Source organism: Medicago truncatula, chromosome 3 (assembly GCF_003473485.1).
Source record: "Medicago truncatula cultivar Jemalong A17 chromosome 3, MtrunA17r5.0-ANR, whole genome shotgun sequence".
NCBI lineage: Eukaryota > Viridiplantae > Streptophyta > Magnoliopsida > Fabales > Fabaceae > Medicago > Medicago truncatula.
The window spans coordinates 52,440,047-52,455,442 of NC_053044.1; the positions used below are offsets into that span (position 1 = coordinate 52,440,047).

The following is a 15,396-nucleotide window of genomic DNA, read 5'->3' on the forward strand; positions in this document are numbered from 1 at the left end:
TTTGTTATGAACTTATATATTTTGTCTTTATGCTATTTTGCTATCTTATGTTACTTTGATATTTGAATCATATATGAACTTGAAAAATGTATCATGATCTCTATAAATGAATGAAATTATATTCTGGTTCATTATTGCATATATTCTCAAATTAAAAAGATCTTGGATGCTAAAATTGAGGGGGAGTTATTGATAAAATTATTTCACAATATTATCAAAATCTCAATTTCTAATATCAAAATTAAAAACAAATTATAAATGTTTGTCATCATCAAAAAGGGGGAGATTGTTGAGACCAAAATCCTTTATTTGATGTTTTAAAGATCACAAACATTCTATGGTTTTTAACTTGTTATCTACTAATATGTTTTGTGAGAAATGTTTCATGAAGAATGTTCTTGTTAAAGAGAAGAACATTCTAAGCTTATAAATAATCTCATCAAAGCAAAAGAGCAAAAAGACACACATATACTTTCTGCTACATCATTGAAAGGAAGAATACAATATTCCCTTTGTCTCACCAAAAGAGGATAAAAAGCTTTTGCAACAAAAGGAATATTCAAAGGCTCACGTGAGTCTTAGAAGAAAGAAGAAAAAATCTAAACTTACACATGAAGAACGTTCTCAAGAATGGTCTGGTAAAGGTACAACAAGATAAGGATGTCATCCTAATGCCACCATATCACAGCTGGCCTACAGTCACGCGTATATACTCTTTCCCAAACAGCTGGAACTCAAAGAATGTCTGAAGAACATTCTGCAACTCACAAAGGTTTCCTTTTTGTGTATCCTTGCGCGCCAAGCTACAAAAACACAAGCACATGGGCTGTTTTTGGAAAGGACAACACAACTGTATTTTTCTGTCAAGCTTCAAAGACAAAGGCCTCTATAAATACAAGCACATAGCAAGGCAAATTCTTAAGAGCTTACAAACAAGATTATCATACTCTCTCAAAGCAAAATCAAATCTCTCTCACGTGAATATCAATCAGAATATTCACAAGCTCTTCAACTCAAACAAACAAACTTCTACTCTTGCACTAGATTTGGATCATAATCTTTTAAGTTTGTTTTATCATAATCTCAAACAAGTGTTGAGAAAATAGGATCCACAACATAAACTCTCTTACAAACACAAAGTGTATTTAGATCTCAAGTCTATTGGGCTTAATAGTTTGAGATAGAACTTTTCTTGTGTGATCAAGAATCGTAGAAGCCTGCTGAGGTTGATAATACAGAGTGTAACGGACTGATCTGGTGTGATCAACATATTATAGTGCTATTCAGAAGTTTCTGATGGATACTATAGTGGATAATCTCACACGTAGTGTGGGGACTGGACGTAGCCGGTTAGGCGAACCAGGATAAATTCTCTTGTGTTCTCTCTTCTCTCATCTCTTAATTTCTGGCCGTCACATATAACCTATAACTAACTTTATTAATTATCCAGAGTGCTCTGGTCCATAAACTAAAACTAAATAATTAACCTACTACTTAATAATTATCCAGAACTTTCTGGTCCTATTTATTTTATTCTTAATATCTCCAGAGTTCTCTGGTCCTTTATCGCTTTATTTATTTCAGTTATATATATCCAGAGTTTTCTGGTCCTTTACTGCTTTATTTATTTCAGTACTATATCCAGAGTTTTCTGGTCCTTTACTGCTTTATTTATTTCAGTATTTTATTCCAGAATTTTCTGGTCCTTTTATTTACTTTATTATCCAGAGTTCTCTGGTCCTAATATTACAATATTTTATTATTACTCACGTAACACTAACCAAGAATTTTTTCTTGAGCTTATATACTTATTTAAGTTTCAGGAATAAATTTAAAAAAAAAAAAGGGGTCACAATTCAAACCCCCCTTTCTTGTGACGTTTATTGCTACTTCAGATCAGCCTATACATATTTTATGATGAATCACAATGTTCCGTCGTTTTAACATCACTTCTTTCGAAGATTTTTTTTATCAAATACGTTATTGAACCCGTGCGAAACACTGGTTTGTAACTAATTTTATAAAAAAAATTATACGACGACCTTTAAAAAAAATTATGGCGAGATTATCACACTATTTAATTAAGCTAGTTTTATCAACTGGTATGTTGCTATTGTAACAAAAAAACTGGTATGTTGCTATTCAGTCTTTCAAAAATAATATGGTCAAGGGTATAAATGAGAATTTAACAAAATAACAACAGATCAGTCCCCTTTCTTCGCACCCATGAAGATCACCAAACAGCTTGGATGTGACATTTCTCTTCTTTTTCTCTCGCTTCAACTTCTCTCCTCTCATCTTCTCTTCAACCAAACAGCCCCTTTATGAATACACCAAAATGAAACTAAGAAATTAGCTAATAGTGTGTTTGGTAGAGGTGAAATTGTAGAGAGAGAGATGCAAGCGAGAGAAATAGGAGAGAGATGCAGAATCTTTTATGTTTGGTTGAGGAGATAAATACAAGAGAGTGAGAGAAGAAAGATCAAAAAGCTACTTTTTCTAATCTCTCCTCCTATGCGAAGAAAGTCTCAGAAGTGGCCCCATATTTTTTGTGTTCCGAAAATACCCTTGCCTCTAACACGCCAAAACATTGTAAAATCAGTTTTTTGTTATTGTGTTAGCATGACTGCTTCAGTTTCATGTCCCTATTCAATCTCTGACACTGTTCCGACGCCGTCTCCGACTCTGACCCTGTTGAGGCTTGTGGCTCCGGTGAGAATATTCTGTTTTGCTGCATATGTTGCTATCTGCTTTGCTGCATCCACCATCATTTTAAAGAAGAAGCTCATATGTTGCTATCTGTGAATTGGATAGTCATATTATGGTAGGAAGGTTTTGATTTTTTTGATGAATAAGTTTTTTTTTTTTGGTGAAGAGGTGGGAAGGTTTGGTATGTGTGTTTTAGTTTGATTTTAATTTGTTTTCTTCATGCAACATTTTTTTTCGTAAAATGATATCAATGTTACTATTTAAATTTTAATTTTTTTTATCTTATGTTTGAATAATTAATATTTACAACTACAGTAACGTACAATTGTTTAAAATTTGTGATGTGTTATTAATTATCTCACAGTAGGAATATTATTGTCATTTGTGAAATATTATTAATTTTTTCTTTCTACTTTTTTATCTCTTTCTCTTATACCAAACGATCCCTTAAATCTACTCTATTTCTCTTTTATCTCTCTCTTTTTATAATCTATCTCACCTCTTTCTCTCTTCTTAATTTCTCTTCACAACCAAACAAAGCCTAAGCAAATAACCAATTAAACTATCTTTGCCTAGTTTGTATCTTTGTAAAAAAAATAAAAAATTGTATGACATAGGAAATGACAAATTTTATGGTACACCAAGTTGTAAAATTAATAATAAATGAGTTGTTTTTTTGAAGAAAAATAATTATTTTCTATCATTGACAACTAAGATAATTAAATTTTATATACCAAAAGTTTCGACGAAATAAAATTTAATTTTTAAGAATTTTTATTATTCATAACAATGAATATTGATTATTTTTTATGAAATTTTGTAATATGATCAATGAAATGATTGTTTTTCTTATGAAATGATGTTTTCTAAAATATAAATATTGACAAATACCTTTTTATTTCATTAAAATGATTTTTGATTTATATATTTTATAAAACAAGAGTACCGGTGCACTCAAAATTGTGAGTGTACCATAGAAGATGGGAATCGGTACGTGTGTGTGATGTATTTTATTTCTTACTAATTACTAAAATTTAACCACTGAAAAGCTTCCACGTAATACCAATTGCCACGCGTGCACTATCAATTGGACCAAATTATGTCACGCAACGTACATCTGAAAAATACCGATTCAACCATAGACTTGACTCATCATCACGTTAGCGTGCAAGAAGCGTTTGAACTGTGCATAAGCCATAATCCAAAAACCATAATAAGTTGTCATTCTCATAATCGCTTCCACATTGATGCACTAATCTGTTACCGTGGCTTCCTCAGGTTCACAGCAGGGAGGATTATCACGAAGAAAACCCTCTTCTTCATCTTCGCAACAATCACAAACCGGGTCGACCCGAATCATATACAGAGAATCCACGATCCATTCCGAATCGGAGCTTCCGATTTGGCAACGTAACTGGTTCATCGCATTTCTCTTCATAATGGCTCTCGGTTTCTTCGCTCTCGCTATCTTCCTCTTCCTCACCCTCGATCCTGATGTTTCTCCTTCTTCCACCGCTTCTGCTTCCGCTGCTTCCTCCGAAGGCGTCGAGGTTTTTCATTTTTTCACTCTTTGTTTCTTTCCAATTTCATTGTTTAGGGTTAGAGATCTTGTTAATTTAGTTTTGAATTGAATTTGTTACTGATTTTGATTTTGAAATTTTGTAGGTTCAGATTACTTATGGTTCGGTGATTAAGTTGATGCATGAGAAGACGAAATTTAGGTTGCATTCTCATGATGTGCCGTATGGTTCTGGAAGTGGACAACAATCGGTTACTGGTTTTCCGAGTGTTGATGATGCCAACAGTTATTGGGTATTTTAGTCTCGTTCTTTCTATTTAATTGAAGTTTTGTTTGGATAAATAGCTTATTTATGTGTTTATAGGACAAATACTTGTTATGCAAGTGCTTATCTATGATCTATTTTTATCAAAAATGATAAAATAAACCTAAGGCTCGGGATCTTGGAGTGTGCTTCTCTCAAAGTCTCATGTCCAATGCTCGTAGTGCCAATGTATGTGGGCTAGTCCATACAGAGTAAGCCCTGGCTTTAAATGGGTCCCCACTAGTGAACAGTGGGATTGGTTTCCCGGATTAGTTGGTCCTAAGTCGGATACTGAGTTAAAAAAAATGTATTATAAGCTGTTTAAATGAACTATTTTGGAGAGATTATGAAAATAAGCTGAAAACAACTTATGGAAATATTATGAGCTGGTTCCAAACAGACCATAATCTTTTGCTGTTTTTTTTGGATGATCTGTGTTGATATTGGCACTTTGGAATTTGGTTCTTGACTTTGATATGTGCATTATTATTTTGCAGATTGTTAGGCCTGAGCCGGGAACTTCTGCTAAACAAGGTGACACCATTAAAAGCGGAACCATCATTAGATTACAGCACATGAGGACAAGGAAGTGGCTGCACAGCCATTTGCATGCGTCCCCAATATCAGGCAATCTCGAGGTGTGTTTTCTTTTCTTCCTTTTGCAAGTGTTTATTACTATATATGCTTTAGGATTTGTTGGTGATTGTTTTCTGTAAATGTTTCACTTCAATAAGCTGATTCTAAGGTGTTCCCCTTACATATAACCGCAATATTAAAATTAAAAATCGCAGTTGATTCCTTTTTGGGGGTACATCTCTGTCCCCACTTGAATAAGTTGATGTTGCAAATTGCATTGTGCTATATTTGCTTCATTAGATGTGCGATTATAAAGACAAGACTCTGCTTTTGGTATATCACCATTAATGCAATTTCTTTTGTGTCCCCTTTTGATTAGCTTTTACCAGGATTATTTAATTTTTTAAGTGCTCAAACTAAGGTGTGATATAATGTGTACATTACATATCATCCACACAGGGTCCTTTTTCATCTTAATATAATGCAACTTCCCTTAGCTTCTAGGAAGCTCATCCATATTTTATCATTCACCAATCACTCCTGCTATTTGAACCAATGTTTATAAACCGGACAGGACCAAACCGACAAACCTTTGTGTCATGATTTAGTTGGTTTCAACCATGGTTGACCAGATCATGATTAAGCAACTCATCTTAGCCTATTACTTTGTGACAGACCTAGAATTTTGAGTTTTGAATGTATGGCCACCATTAAGCAACTCATCTTGGCCTATTACTTTGTGATAGACAAGAATTTTGACTCTTGAATGTATGGCCACCATTAAATTTAAGCAGCTCATCTTAGCCTATTACTTTGCGACAGACTTTGACTTCTATTTACTCGTGTTTACATTGCACAGTCTTGTTACCCTAAACAATGGAAATGTTGATCTCTATATCTTAGCCTATTACTTTGTGATAGACCTTGACTTCTATTTACTCGTGTTTACATTGCACTGTCTTGTTACCCTAAACAGTGTAAATGTTGAGCTCTATGTAAGCTAGAGGATTCTCTGTACTTTTCCATTTTGATTTCTGTTTTCTTTTCAACTAGTTAAGCATTTCAGTATATTTTCGAACATGTCTTAGGCCTATCCTTTGCTGAAGCAGAGCTGAACGAATTTCAGTATATTTTCGAACATGTCTTAGGCTGCTTCTGTATAAAAATCAAATAAAAAGTACTATTTATCTCAATTGTCAATGACATCAATTGATTTAGGGTCTTGCTAACAAGTGCCCTAAGGGCATTGTTTAAGGAACCCACAAGAGGAAATTATGTCTTGAAAATAAAAGTCAAACCCTTGTTAAAGTCACAACGTACAATTTCCAATGAAAAAGTTGCTACTTTTAGATGCTTAAACAATGCCCTTGGTGCACTTGTTAGCATTTTCCATTGATTTATCACTTATCTTGTAGCTGAGTGTATCCATCCAACAAGGTTTAGTTGTTTTACTTTGAAAAAAATAATACCTATGAAATTAACCACCACTTATAAGTAATTACAAGTTATTTCATCGCATATCCATGTTCCCACCTATAGACTGATGCACAGAAATTTGACATTGCTAAAATTCTTGAATTAAAGAACTTATATAGAAAGGAGTTTTTTTCCCTTAACCTACACGTTATTTTTTGGTCTTCTTTGATTTTCTTCTGCATTTGAACGAGCTAAGGACTTAAAAGTAAAAATTATAATTCAAATACAACCTGTTTTAGACCTAATCTTGACCATTGGGATATCTGGGTTTATAATTTTTGAGTTGACATTAGGTCAGTTGCTTTGGTGGAGAAAATGAATCCGACACCGGAGACTATTGGAGGTAACATGATTTTTTAACGACAATAATAATTAGATCTCTATATTCTCAAAGGTGCTTAAATTGGTTTTATTTTCGTTAGGCTTTTAATAGAAGGAAGTGGAAAGACTTGGAAGCAGGATCAGAGGTTTCGGCTTCAGCATATTGACACTTCAGGCTATCTTCATAGTCATGATAAGAAATACAGTCGGATTGCTGGGGGACAGCAAGAGGTGAGAATTTGTCTGGAACCTTGAAAATTTCTGCCGTCTTTCACCAATGTTTTCCTTTAACCTATGCGTCATTTTTTCGCTTCTGCATTTAAATTATATATGCACTGGAAAATTTTGGATGCTTGATGCTTTCTGTTTTGTTGTTTGTCAGACATGTTAGTTGCTTGGGTTTTTAGAGTTCATTGGCAACAAATAATGATGTCGATGATGGCATATATCATAGATTTTTATAGTGATCCCGATATTTATATTTTTTATGCATAATTGTTAGCATTGGGTTATCATTATTGATTGTCATTTATTTTATTTGACTAGGTTTGTGGTGTTCGTGAAAAGCGTGCTGACAATGTCTGGCTGGCAGCTGAAGGTGTCTACCTTCCTGTTACTGAAAGCAAACAAGCTGAGTAGTATCAATATTTTGTCCAATTAGCATTGATTATGTAATTGAGAGGCTAGCATTGGTCCTGATAATAGATGCAGGCAGGCCCTTCTATTAGTCTGTTGAATACGTGCGCACTCTTAGGATGATATAATGATAGATATATTTTGTCATAGGTTTACTTTGTTATGAAGTATTGCAGGCCCTTCATCTCTCACAAATACTTGCAGCATGTTATTCTTGTTGTGCAACGTGGTAATGGGTATTTTTTCAATTATGACTAAATATGATGGATTTACAGTAAATAAATGAATCAAATTTAACGCTATTTCTTGACTACAATGCCCCTTTTTTTGTTTAGTTGCATGACACCAAAATTATATAATTAGGACGTGTTTCTTTTTGGCAATGATGATGACATCCTGGTTATGAAAAAAATAGGATCCGAATGAGTATACTAATCTGTAATGACGATAATTTTTCTGAGAAAAGCTATGAAGCGAATAACATATTTAACATGTTAGCAATTTGGTTGCATAGAAAGATCTTATGCCACAGAATGGTGGTTATGGACTAAAATAAATTTTTAAGCAATATTGGTCCGCGCAACAATCATGTTTCCTTTCAGTTATAATGCAGATACTCCCGACAAATTGACACAGTCAGAATCAAAGATCACATGATAACAAGTTGGCAACAATTTTGGAGTCGAATGTCATTCACACGGCCAGACTCACATCAAATTGCCAATTGCCATCACTGATGCGAACCCTTTTGCTACACATACCACAGCCATCGTAAGCCCAACCAGTCCTAGAATTGACAACTTTTTTTTCCCGCCTATGTTACACATGTGGTTTCCTGTGTAATCACACATTGAATTAGGTTAGATATTATTATGTTAAGAAAAACAGAGATTCGCAAACAGCAAGACCAATACCTGCTGCAGTGCATTAATTTGTTTAAGGGAAAGCACTTCAGCATTTCATATGATCTTTTCCTGGTATATTGTGACCCTCTGCTCGTCGAGGACTGTACTTGACTCGATGTAGCAGGTGCGTTATCATCAGGCAACCTGTGTATGATATTGGTTATATGACACTCAGTTAGAGCTGTAATAATCGAGAAATTCCGTTGCAAGTAATATTTAGGGTGTAGCGGTACCTCAAGCAAATTCTGATTATTAATAATAACTCTGGTTCCTCTCCATCCATTTATAACACAAAGTGGATAGTTTAATGTTTAATAAACATGCGTACAAAATTTAATTTATACAGTACAATATCATCTAATGTCATGAATTAACTTTACCGGTTACTTCCTGAACTACAACCTTCCTTATAATCACAACAAATTGGTTTCCTCAGTTGTCTGATCAGAACCATTGAGGAATGATCTGGCATGACCCTCCCACAAAGTACAATTAAGCAAGTTTCCCCTAAAATGAAGATGACCAGAGTTTATCAAGCTGGGTGGTTGAATTCAAGGTGGTTGGCTTGGCTATGGAACTTTGGTGTGAAGTAGGAAAAAGTTGAAAAAACTGGCCAAAAAATATACATCCTTAATTCCTTAGTCTCGCATTTGCTGGGAAATTAATGAATGTGAGTTTTAACACGCTTGCAGCAGTAATTTGGTACACCACTTCAAAGCATGCAACAACTCATAGTTAAAATAAAACGGTCAATTGCAGGGTGCGTGTGTGTACTGTATAAACAAATTCATAATATATATATATATATATATGTATATATATATATATATATATATATATATATATATATATATATATATATATATATATATATATATATATATATATAGTAGTAATTTGAATTTGGTTAGTAGGGCTGTTGGAACACAACATTTCTCCCAATAGTATTTGGTACTTTAGATGTACATATGATCCATAATTAATTATTCCTGACTCAAAACAGATGCCTACTGAAAATCATTCAAAAATTACCCAAAATAATTGAACAACACTAGTATTGCCCAACACCACACTCGGCATGTAAAGAAATCAATTTCTTAATTCCTTTGAATGCAGATATTTGGTCCCCCCAAAGAAAAGTACACTTGTCCACCCTGTTAGTTGTTTGAAATGAATTCACACATTGTATCAAAACAGCAGCAATGAATGAAATGTTATATTTGCTCAACCATACAGACCCTTCTTTTCTTATATGTAGTAAGTATATAATCAATTAGTAATTAATTATTCACAACTCAAATAGAGCACCTGTAGCCAGAATGTGATGGAATTCACTCCTATGATCTCAAGCTACCATTCAGTGCAATACTTGTCATCATATACTATGCATTTAATGAATGAAACGCAATATTGTTGTATCATCATGGTTCATTAGGCTGTATTGCTAATCGATGTCTTACGTATAGCATCGGGTACTGAATAAAGGTCTTTTTCAATTGTTACTATTATTATCAATGAAGGTTCGTTCCACCATGCAATAGTACAATAACCATACTGATCAGGTCAACAAAGTGACACGTATATATATATATATATGCTCTGCAATTAATACACCAGCACAATTCTGTTTTAGCTCTACTATAGTAATTTGCAGTAACATACGCCTGTGTTATGTATGATTTTCTTATAGCAAGCTCTACTGGTATGCTTTTGCTTTTGGACACGATCAGGCTCGAGCTCTGGCTAAATAACTCTAAATTCAAAAAATGCAAATGAATGAAACTTGACCATTGATGGAAAGAGTAACCCAACTCTACATTAGGATTTAAAATTAAAATATTTATACCAAAAGTCAACAAAGTTAAAGTTAGCACCCAGAACCAGAAGAAGATAACATTACATATGGCTATACGTAGACCCCACGATGAACATCATGTGTGGTTGTGCGCACGTACTACGAGGAAAACACAATTGTCAATTGATTCTTTTTTTCCACTAACTGTTCATCTTTCCATTCAAACAAATCTAATTTACCATATAGATCTGTGACCTGTTAATAGAAAACTAAATCCAGTAAACTAGATCATGTGGCATTAAATAAATAATTAATGGGTAATTAATGCAGTACTTACCTAACATAATTAAAGGATTTAACATCCCACAACCTCATTGCAAATGATTAAAAAATTACATCTACTCTGCTAATCTGAAGATTCATTAAAACACAACACATGGAATCAGCAAACAGAAATTGGCAATGTGTAGTCCTTGTTCTGTTTAAATGAAAGATGATAATGACCAACACCCTTTGCAACGTTAAGATTTCCCAATTGTTCATGCCATGCCACCACCACTAATAAACAGCAGGGTTTTAAAAAAAACTGTTTGCCACCATGATTGATTGCGACAGTGACATTAAGGTTTTTTATATCGTGCAGGCTGTATTAGGATCGCAATTGCAACCATATCAGCTATAATTCTGTCCGCAATTTATCGCAATATCAAAGATGTCCATGGACCTTTGATTTAAAACTTAGCGATGGAGGTATGGTTACTACACTATACAATAGTCTGTAATAGGTCTATTATTTTTCATGGTTGATGGATTCATGCTCATGCCAAAGAAACTGAATCAGCACTTGGCAGATACCCAAAACAACAAAAGAACCTAAAGATAAACTTAAACTAGAGTTACTTGTATAATAATCTACTGAGATTTTAATAAGCAATTACCATTACATCAGTGATAACAAAACAGTTACTACACCAAAAGACCGATGTAGTTAAGCTGTAGAGGCTAACTTCATAGTTCATAAACTCTCCTCTCCTCTCCATCAACTGCAATTCGTCAAAACGGAAGGCTCTTAGATGTTGAACTTGAAGTGAGTGAAGCAAAACGCTCAGAAGGAACAAAATCTTGACGCAAGTTAGCCCTCTTGACAATTTTCATCATGTTGTTCTGCAAGCTCTGCTGAACTAATTGCTTCACTGCTTTCTTTTCATCACTCATCATATTCACCTCCTCCATTAAACACTCTTTACCTCCTCCATCTGTCTTCACAAGAGAAGACGAAGAAGCACAAATAGGCGCAGAGACAGTTAAACCTAAGTTTCCACCATCACAGCTCCTAGAAACCTGCTTCCCTTTATCTAGCCTGAAACATTGCAGTATTCTGGATGCCCTTTTCTGCGCCAAGGCTGTACCCACAAGCGTCAACTCAAGCAATGACGATACAATCCCTGCCTCAATCATGGCTTGTCTATCAGCATAGGCTTTATGTGCCATAATCATCAAAATGTATGAAGCCTTCTCTTGACATTCAGGTGAATCTGTCCAATTCAATACATCGACCAAAACTGTGATTGCATCCTTAACAGCACTTATAGCTTTTCTACCCTCAGGACTCGACACCAAATTGCTCAGAATTGAAAGGACTCTCTCACTCACTTCCATATCTTCTATCGAGTTTATCAAAAACACGACCAAATCAGTTTCCAAAACAAATGAAATATTCGTCTGATTGATCGATAGATTGTAAAGAGCCCGAAGAGCATCTTGTTTAACTTGAGAGCTACTTTTACTACTATTATCTAAATTTTTCAGGATCCTAACTAGGAAGGGTATTGCACCAGAAGATCCAATTATTGGTTTATTAGAATCCAAAGCACTTAATCCAAGGAAATTTGCAACAATTGCCTCAGAAACCGATGAATCAACAACACAAGGTGATTCAATCAGCTTCAGCATCTTATGAACAGCACCAATTTTAACAATCGCTGCTTTATTTCTGCAAAAACGCCACAGAAACAAAAAAAAAAAAAGATTAAACACGAGGTAATTAATCAAACAAAAAATAGCAAAAATTACAATAAAATTAGAAATGTATAAACCACAATTAAGAATATGATAAATTCATGTTTCGATCAAATGGAAAATTCGTCATGCATAACAGAAATTTACGAAGATTATAGAACAATGAATCGCTGTAAATTGAAATCACATTCTCAGAGAGAAACTTACGCATCGTTGGCGATTCCGAGATTGAGTAAAGCATACAGAGAATCAATCTGAGAATGAAGATCTTCTGAATCAAGCATTCCAACGAGAGGAGAAATAGCCCCGAGCATTGCGAGTGAGCCTCTCGCTTCGGAATCTTCTTTCGTCAGTGATCTTACTCTCGCTGCCGCTATTCGCCGCTTTGTCGAGTCTTCTCCGCGTAAATCCTTAACCACATGCTTCATCTCCGTTAATGTCTCTTCTTTCTTCTTCGATTCCGCATTTGTTTCATGCACCTGTATGTTCAGAAGATCCAATAGCTTCTCCGTCTTTTCTTCTTGCACTTCTCCGCGTAACTCCTTCACGGTTGCCGTCGACGCGACAGAGCTAATTTCTTCTTCGCGGTGGTAATGTCGGTGGTGTCGAGAGGCTCCGCCGCAGCTTAAGGCGTCGAAAATAATGCGGCGGAATGAAGAGGCGGAGAAGCGGAAATTACCGGCGGTGGTGTTTTTGGCATGGTGGCGGTGATGGAGAACAATTGAATCAACGTTACTCCGGTGACACTTAGCCATTTCCGATGAACTACGTTGCACAGAAGAAGTTCATCGGAGAGAAAAAGGAAAACGAAAAATAATTTAATTTTTAGGGATTTTGGTTCCCGAGGATGGATTAGTTGTCAACTGTGTGCAAGACTTTGAGTGTGTGTGGCAAGTTTTGGAGGGAGCGCCAAATAAGAAGCAGTGCAATTTTGGTTCTGGAATCTTTTTCCTTTTCAAATCAAACAAATTTGGATTAATATTTAAAAACATTTGTTAAAAAGACAAAGAAATAACTGATAGGTTTGATGAAATAATTTTTTTTAAATTATTTTACTAATGTCTTAAAATATTTGTTAACGTTATCCTAAGGAAAATGTTGATAAGTGCCTCGTATTAACTTGAACAATAGTGTAAAAAATAAATATAGTATAAATATTTTAGAACTTGTATAGACAATATTTTCGTCCTTATACGTAAATCTCCTTTGTCTTTTTCACATTTTTTAAGAAAAGTTGTTGATGCAATTAATGTGTCTATTTTGTGTAATATATTATCAAAGTGTCCTCTGTTTTTATGTGTATTAAATTTAATTTTTTATATTTTAAGATAAGTTAATAGTATTAATTAAGAGTGTGTTTAGAAAAATATAATAATAAATGCATCTATTAATTTGAAAAAAGATTATATTTAATAATTTTTTTTAATCAAACGATTGCTTATATATCGATTAAAAATTTAAAGAAATAAGAGAGACTATTATCAACTAAACTATTGAGATGTAAGAATTCAACAAACAATCTCTTATAAATATGGGTTTTATCGTATATTTTATTCAATTTCTTTCATCGTATTTCTAAAAAAATTGTTGAAATATGTTAATGTAAAATTATTAGAGGGATTCATTTATTAAATTTTAAGAATTGTTTTGGTTGGGGTGAATTAATGTTTATTATATATTAACATTAAAAAATGAGTGAATAAGTGATCTTTACGTGTCTTTATATCACTTAAATTATTATCTCTTAATAAGAACGTCATGAGAGATGTTATAACTATCAAATTGTTATCTTCTCATATTATTTATCAATCATTCATCGAATATAATTAACTATCTAAATTAGATGTTGGTCAGTTTAACTAGTTTTAACAATCAATTATAAACATTTGTATATAAAATAACATAATTTTTTTAAGGGAAAATAACATCTAATTATTATCGTCCATTATTATGGTCAAATTTCTGTGTAAAAATAGTATTTTTGAAAATGAAAATAGAGAATAAAAAGTTTTGGAAAGAAAAACATGGGGTGAAAAGTTGTTGCTTGGTTTGGGAAACGTGAAATGGGAATGGGGAGTGGGACTATGGTGTTTGAGAGAAGAGAGTATCAACACCGTCGAGTTGTTGTGTGTGGGGCCGTATCATGTACAATTGATTTACTTTGATTCTAAATGATGCTGGATTTGGGAGCACCATGGACACTACAAATCCAAAATCACACGTTCAAATCCATTTCAATTCAAATTTAGGAATCTGTGCTTACCTACTTTATCATCAAGCATTAAAACGGAATCGTCGGTGAAGGAAAAGTCTACGGTAAAGAATTTCCTCCGGCTAAAAAAATATGGTCATTAGTTAGAGGTAAGTAGGTTGGATCATTTGATAAGAGTTTACTCTCTGGTTCATAATAATTAGGCTTAATTGTACTTTTGGCCCTCTATGTTTTAAGAAATTGCGATTTTGACCTCCTAACTAATTAAAATACAAAACAGCCCCCTATGTATTGGATCTTTGGCAGTTTTGGCCCCCTAACTAATTAAAATACAAAACAACCCCCTATGTATTGGATCTTTGACAGTTTTGACCCCCTAGACCAATTTTGACTCGGTCAACGCTGACGTGGCACTTTAAAGCCGCCACGTGTGCATTGTTTTAATTAAAAATAAATAAAAACACCACATATAAATTAAAGAATTGAATAAATGAAAAGAAAAAAAAAACAACAAAAAATTAAAAAAAAAAAAAAAGAAAAAAAAAAAGGAAGGAAATCATGTTCCAAAATCTGATTCTCCCTCTTCTTCCTCTCATCTCTCTCTAAAACACTGATTCTCTCTCTCCAAACCCTTTGTTCCAAAATCTTGAAGCTTTCTGCCACTGCTTCATCACCACCATGGATTTGCTCCGATTGAATCTCTCTCGTATTCGAATTGTAACTAAAAACACGAGGAAGTAAAGTGACATTCTAATTTTTCAAACACAGGTAAACTATGTGGCTTTTTTGGCAAAATTACACTTTTAGTCCCTTAACTTAACTTCAGGTAACAGTTTGGTCCTTTATCTTTTTTTCATTTCAATTTGGTCCTTTTTGTCCATTTTCATATGATTTTAAGTTTAAAATTCATGATTTTATTTTCTT

At 33.9% G+C, this 15,396-nt stretch overlaps 2 protein-coding genes across 3 annotated transcripts; one reads left to right on the top strand and one right to left on the bottom strand.

Moving 5' to 3' along the window:
• The first annotated feature begins 3,850 nt into the window (after positions 1-3,850).
• On the top strand, positions 3,851-7,843 carry LOC11431487 (stromal cell-derived factor 2-like protein). 2 transcript variants are annotated; one of them, XM_039831823.1, is made up of 6 exons: positions 3,851-4,259; positions 4,381-4,521; positions 5,030-5,170; positions 6,878-6,927; positions 7,007-7,136; positions 7,452-7,843. In XM_039831823.1, exons 1-6 carry the CDS (start codon positions 4,149-4,151, stop codon positions 7,542-7,544), a joined length of 666 nt encoding a protein of 221 aa, XP_039687757.1. In that variant the 5' UTR covers positions 3,851-4,148; the 3' UTR covers positions 7,545-7,843. The 2 variants fall into 2 exon arrangements, with proteins under 2 accessions (XP_039687757.1, XP_003603304.1); XM_003603256.4 differs by having other exon boundaries at positions 3,853-4,259; positions 4,375-4,521.
• A 2,741-nt stretch (positions 7,844-10,584) lies between these two features.
• On the bottom strand, positions 10,585-13,193 carry LOC11435426 (U-box domain-containing protein 15). Its single transcript, XM_003603257.4, has 2 exons — positions 12,468-13,193; positions 10,585-12,234 (listed from the first exon to the last, which is right to left on the bottom strand). Exons 1-2 carry the CDS (start codon positions 13,013-13,015, stop codon positions 11,295-11,297), a joined length of 1,488 nt encoding a protein of 495 aa, XP_003603305.1. The 5' UTR covers positions 13,016-13,193; the 3' UTR covers positions 10,585-11,294.
• Between the last annotated feature and the right edge of the window lie 2,203 nt (positions 13,194-15,396).

Excerpts from the sequence above, each read along its gene's own strand:
- LOC11431487 (XM_003603256.4), top strand. The coding sequence starts at position 4,149 with ATGGCTCTCGGTTTCTTCGCTCTCGCTATCTTCCTCTTCCTCACCCTC. Across the intron at positions 4,260-4,374 it reads CTTCCTCCGAAGGCGTCGAG|GTTCAGATTACTTATGGTTC; the intron begins GTTTTTCATTTT and ends GAAATTTTGTAG. Across the intron at positions 6,928-7,006 it reads GACACCGGAGACTATTGGAG|GCTTTTAATAGAAGGAAGTG; the intron begins GTAACATGATTT and ends TATTTTCGTTAG.
- LOC11435426 (XM_003603257.4), bottom strand. The coding sequence starts at position 13,015 with ATGGCTAAGTGTCACCGGAGTAACGTTGATTCAATTGTTCTCCATCAC. Across the intron at positions 12,235-12,467 it reads CTCGGAATCGCCAACGATGC|AAATAAAGCAGCGATTGTTA; the intron begins GTAAGTTTCTCT and ends GCGTTTTTGCAG.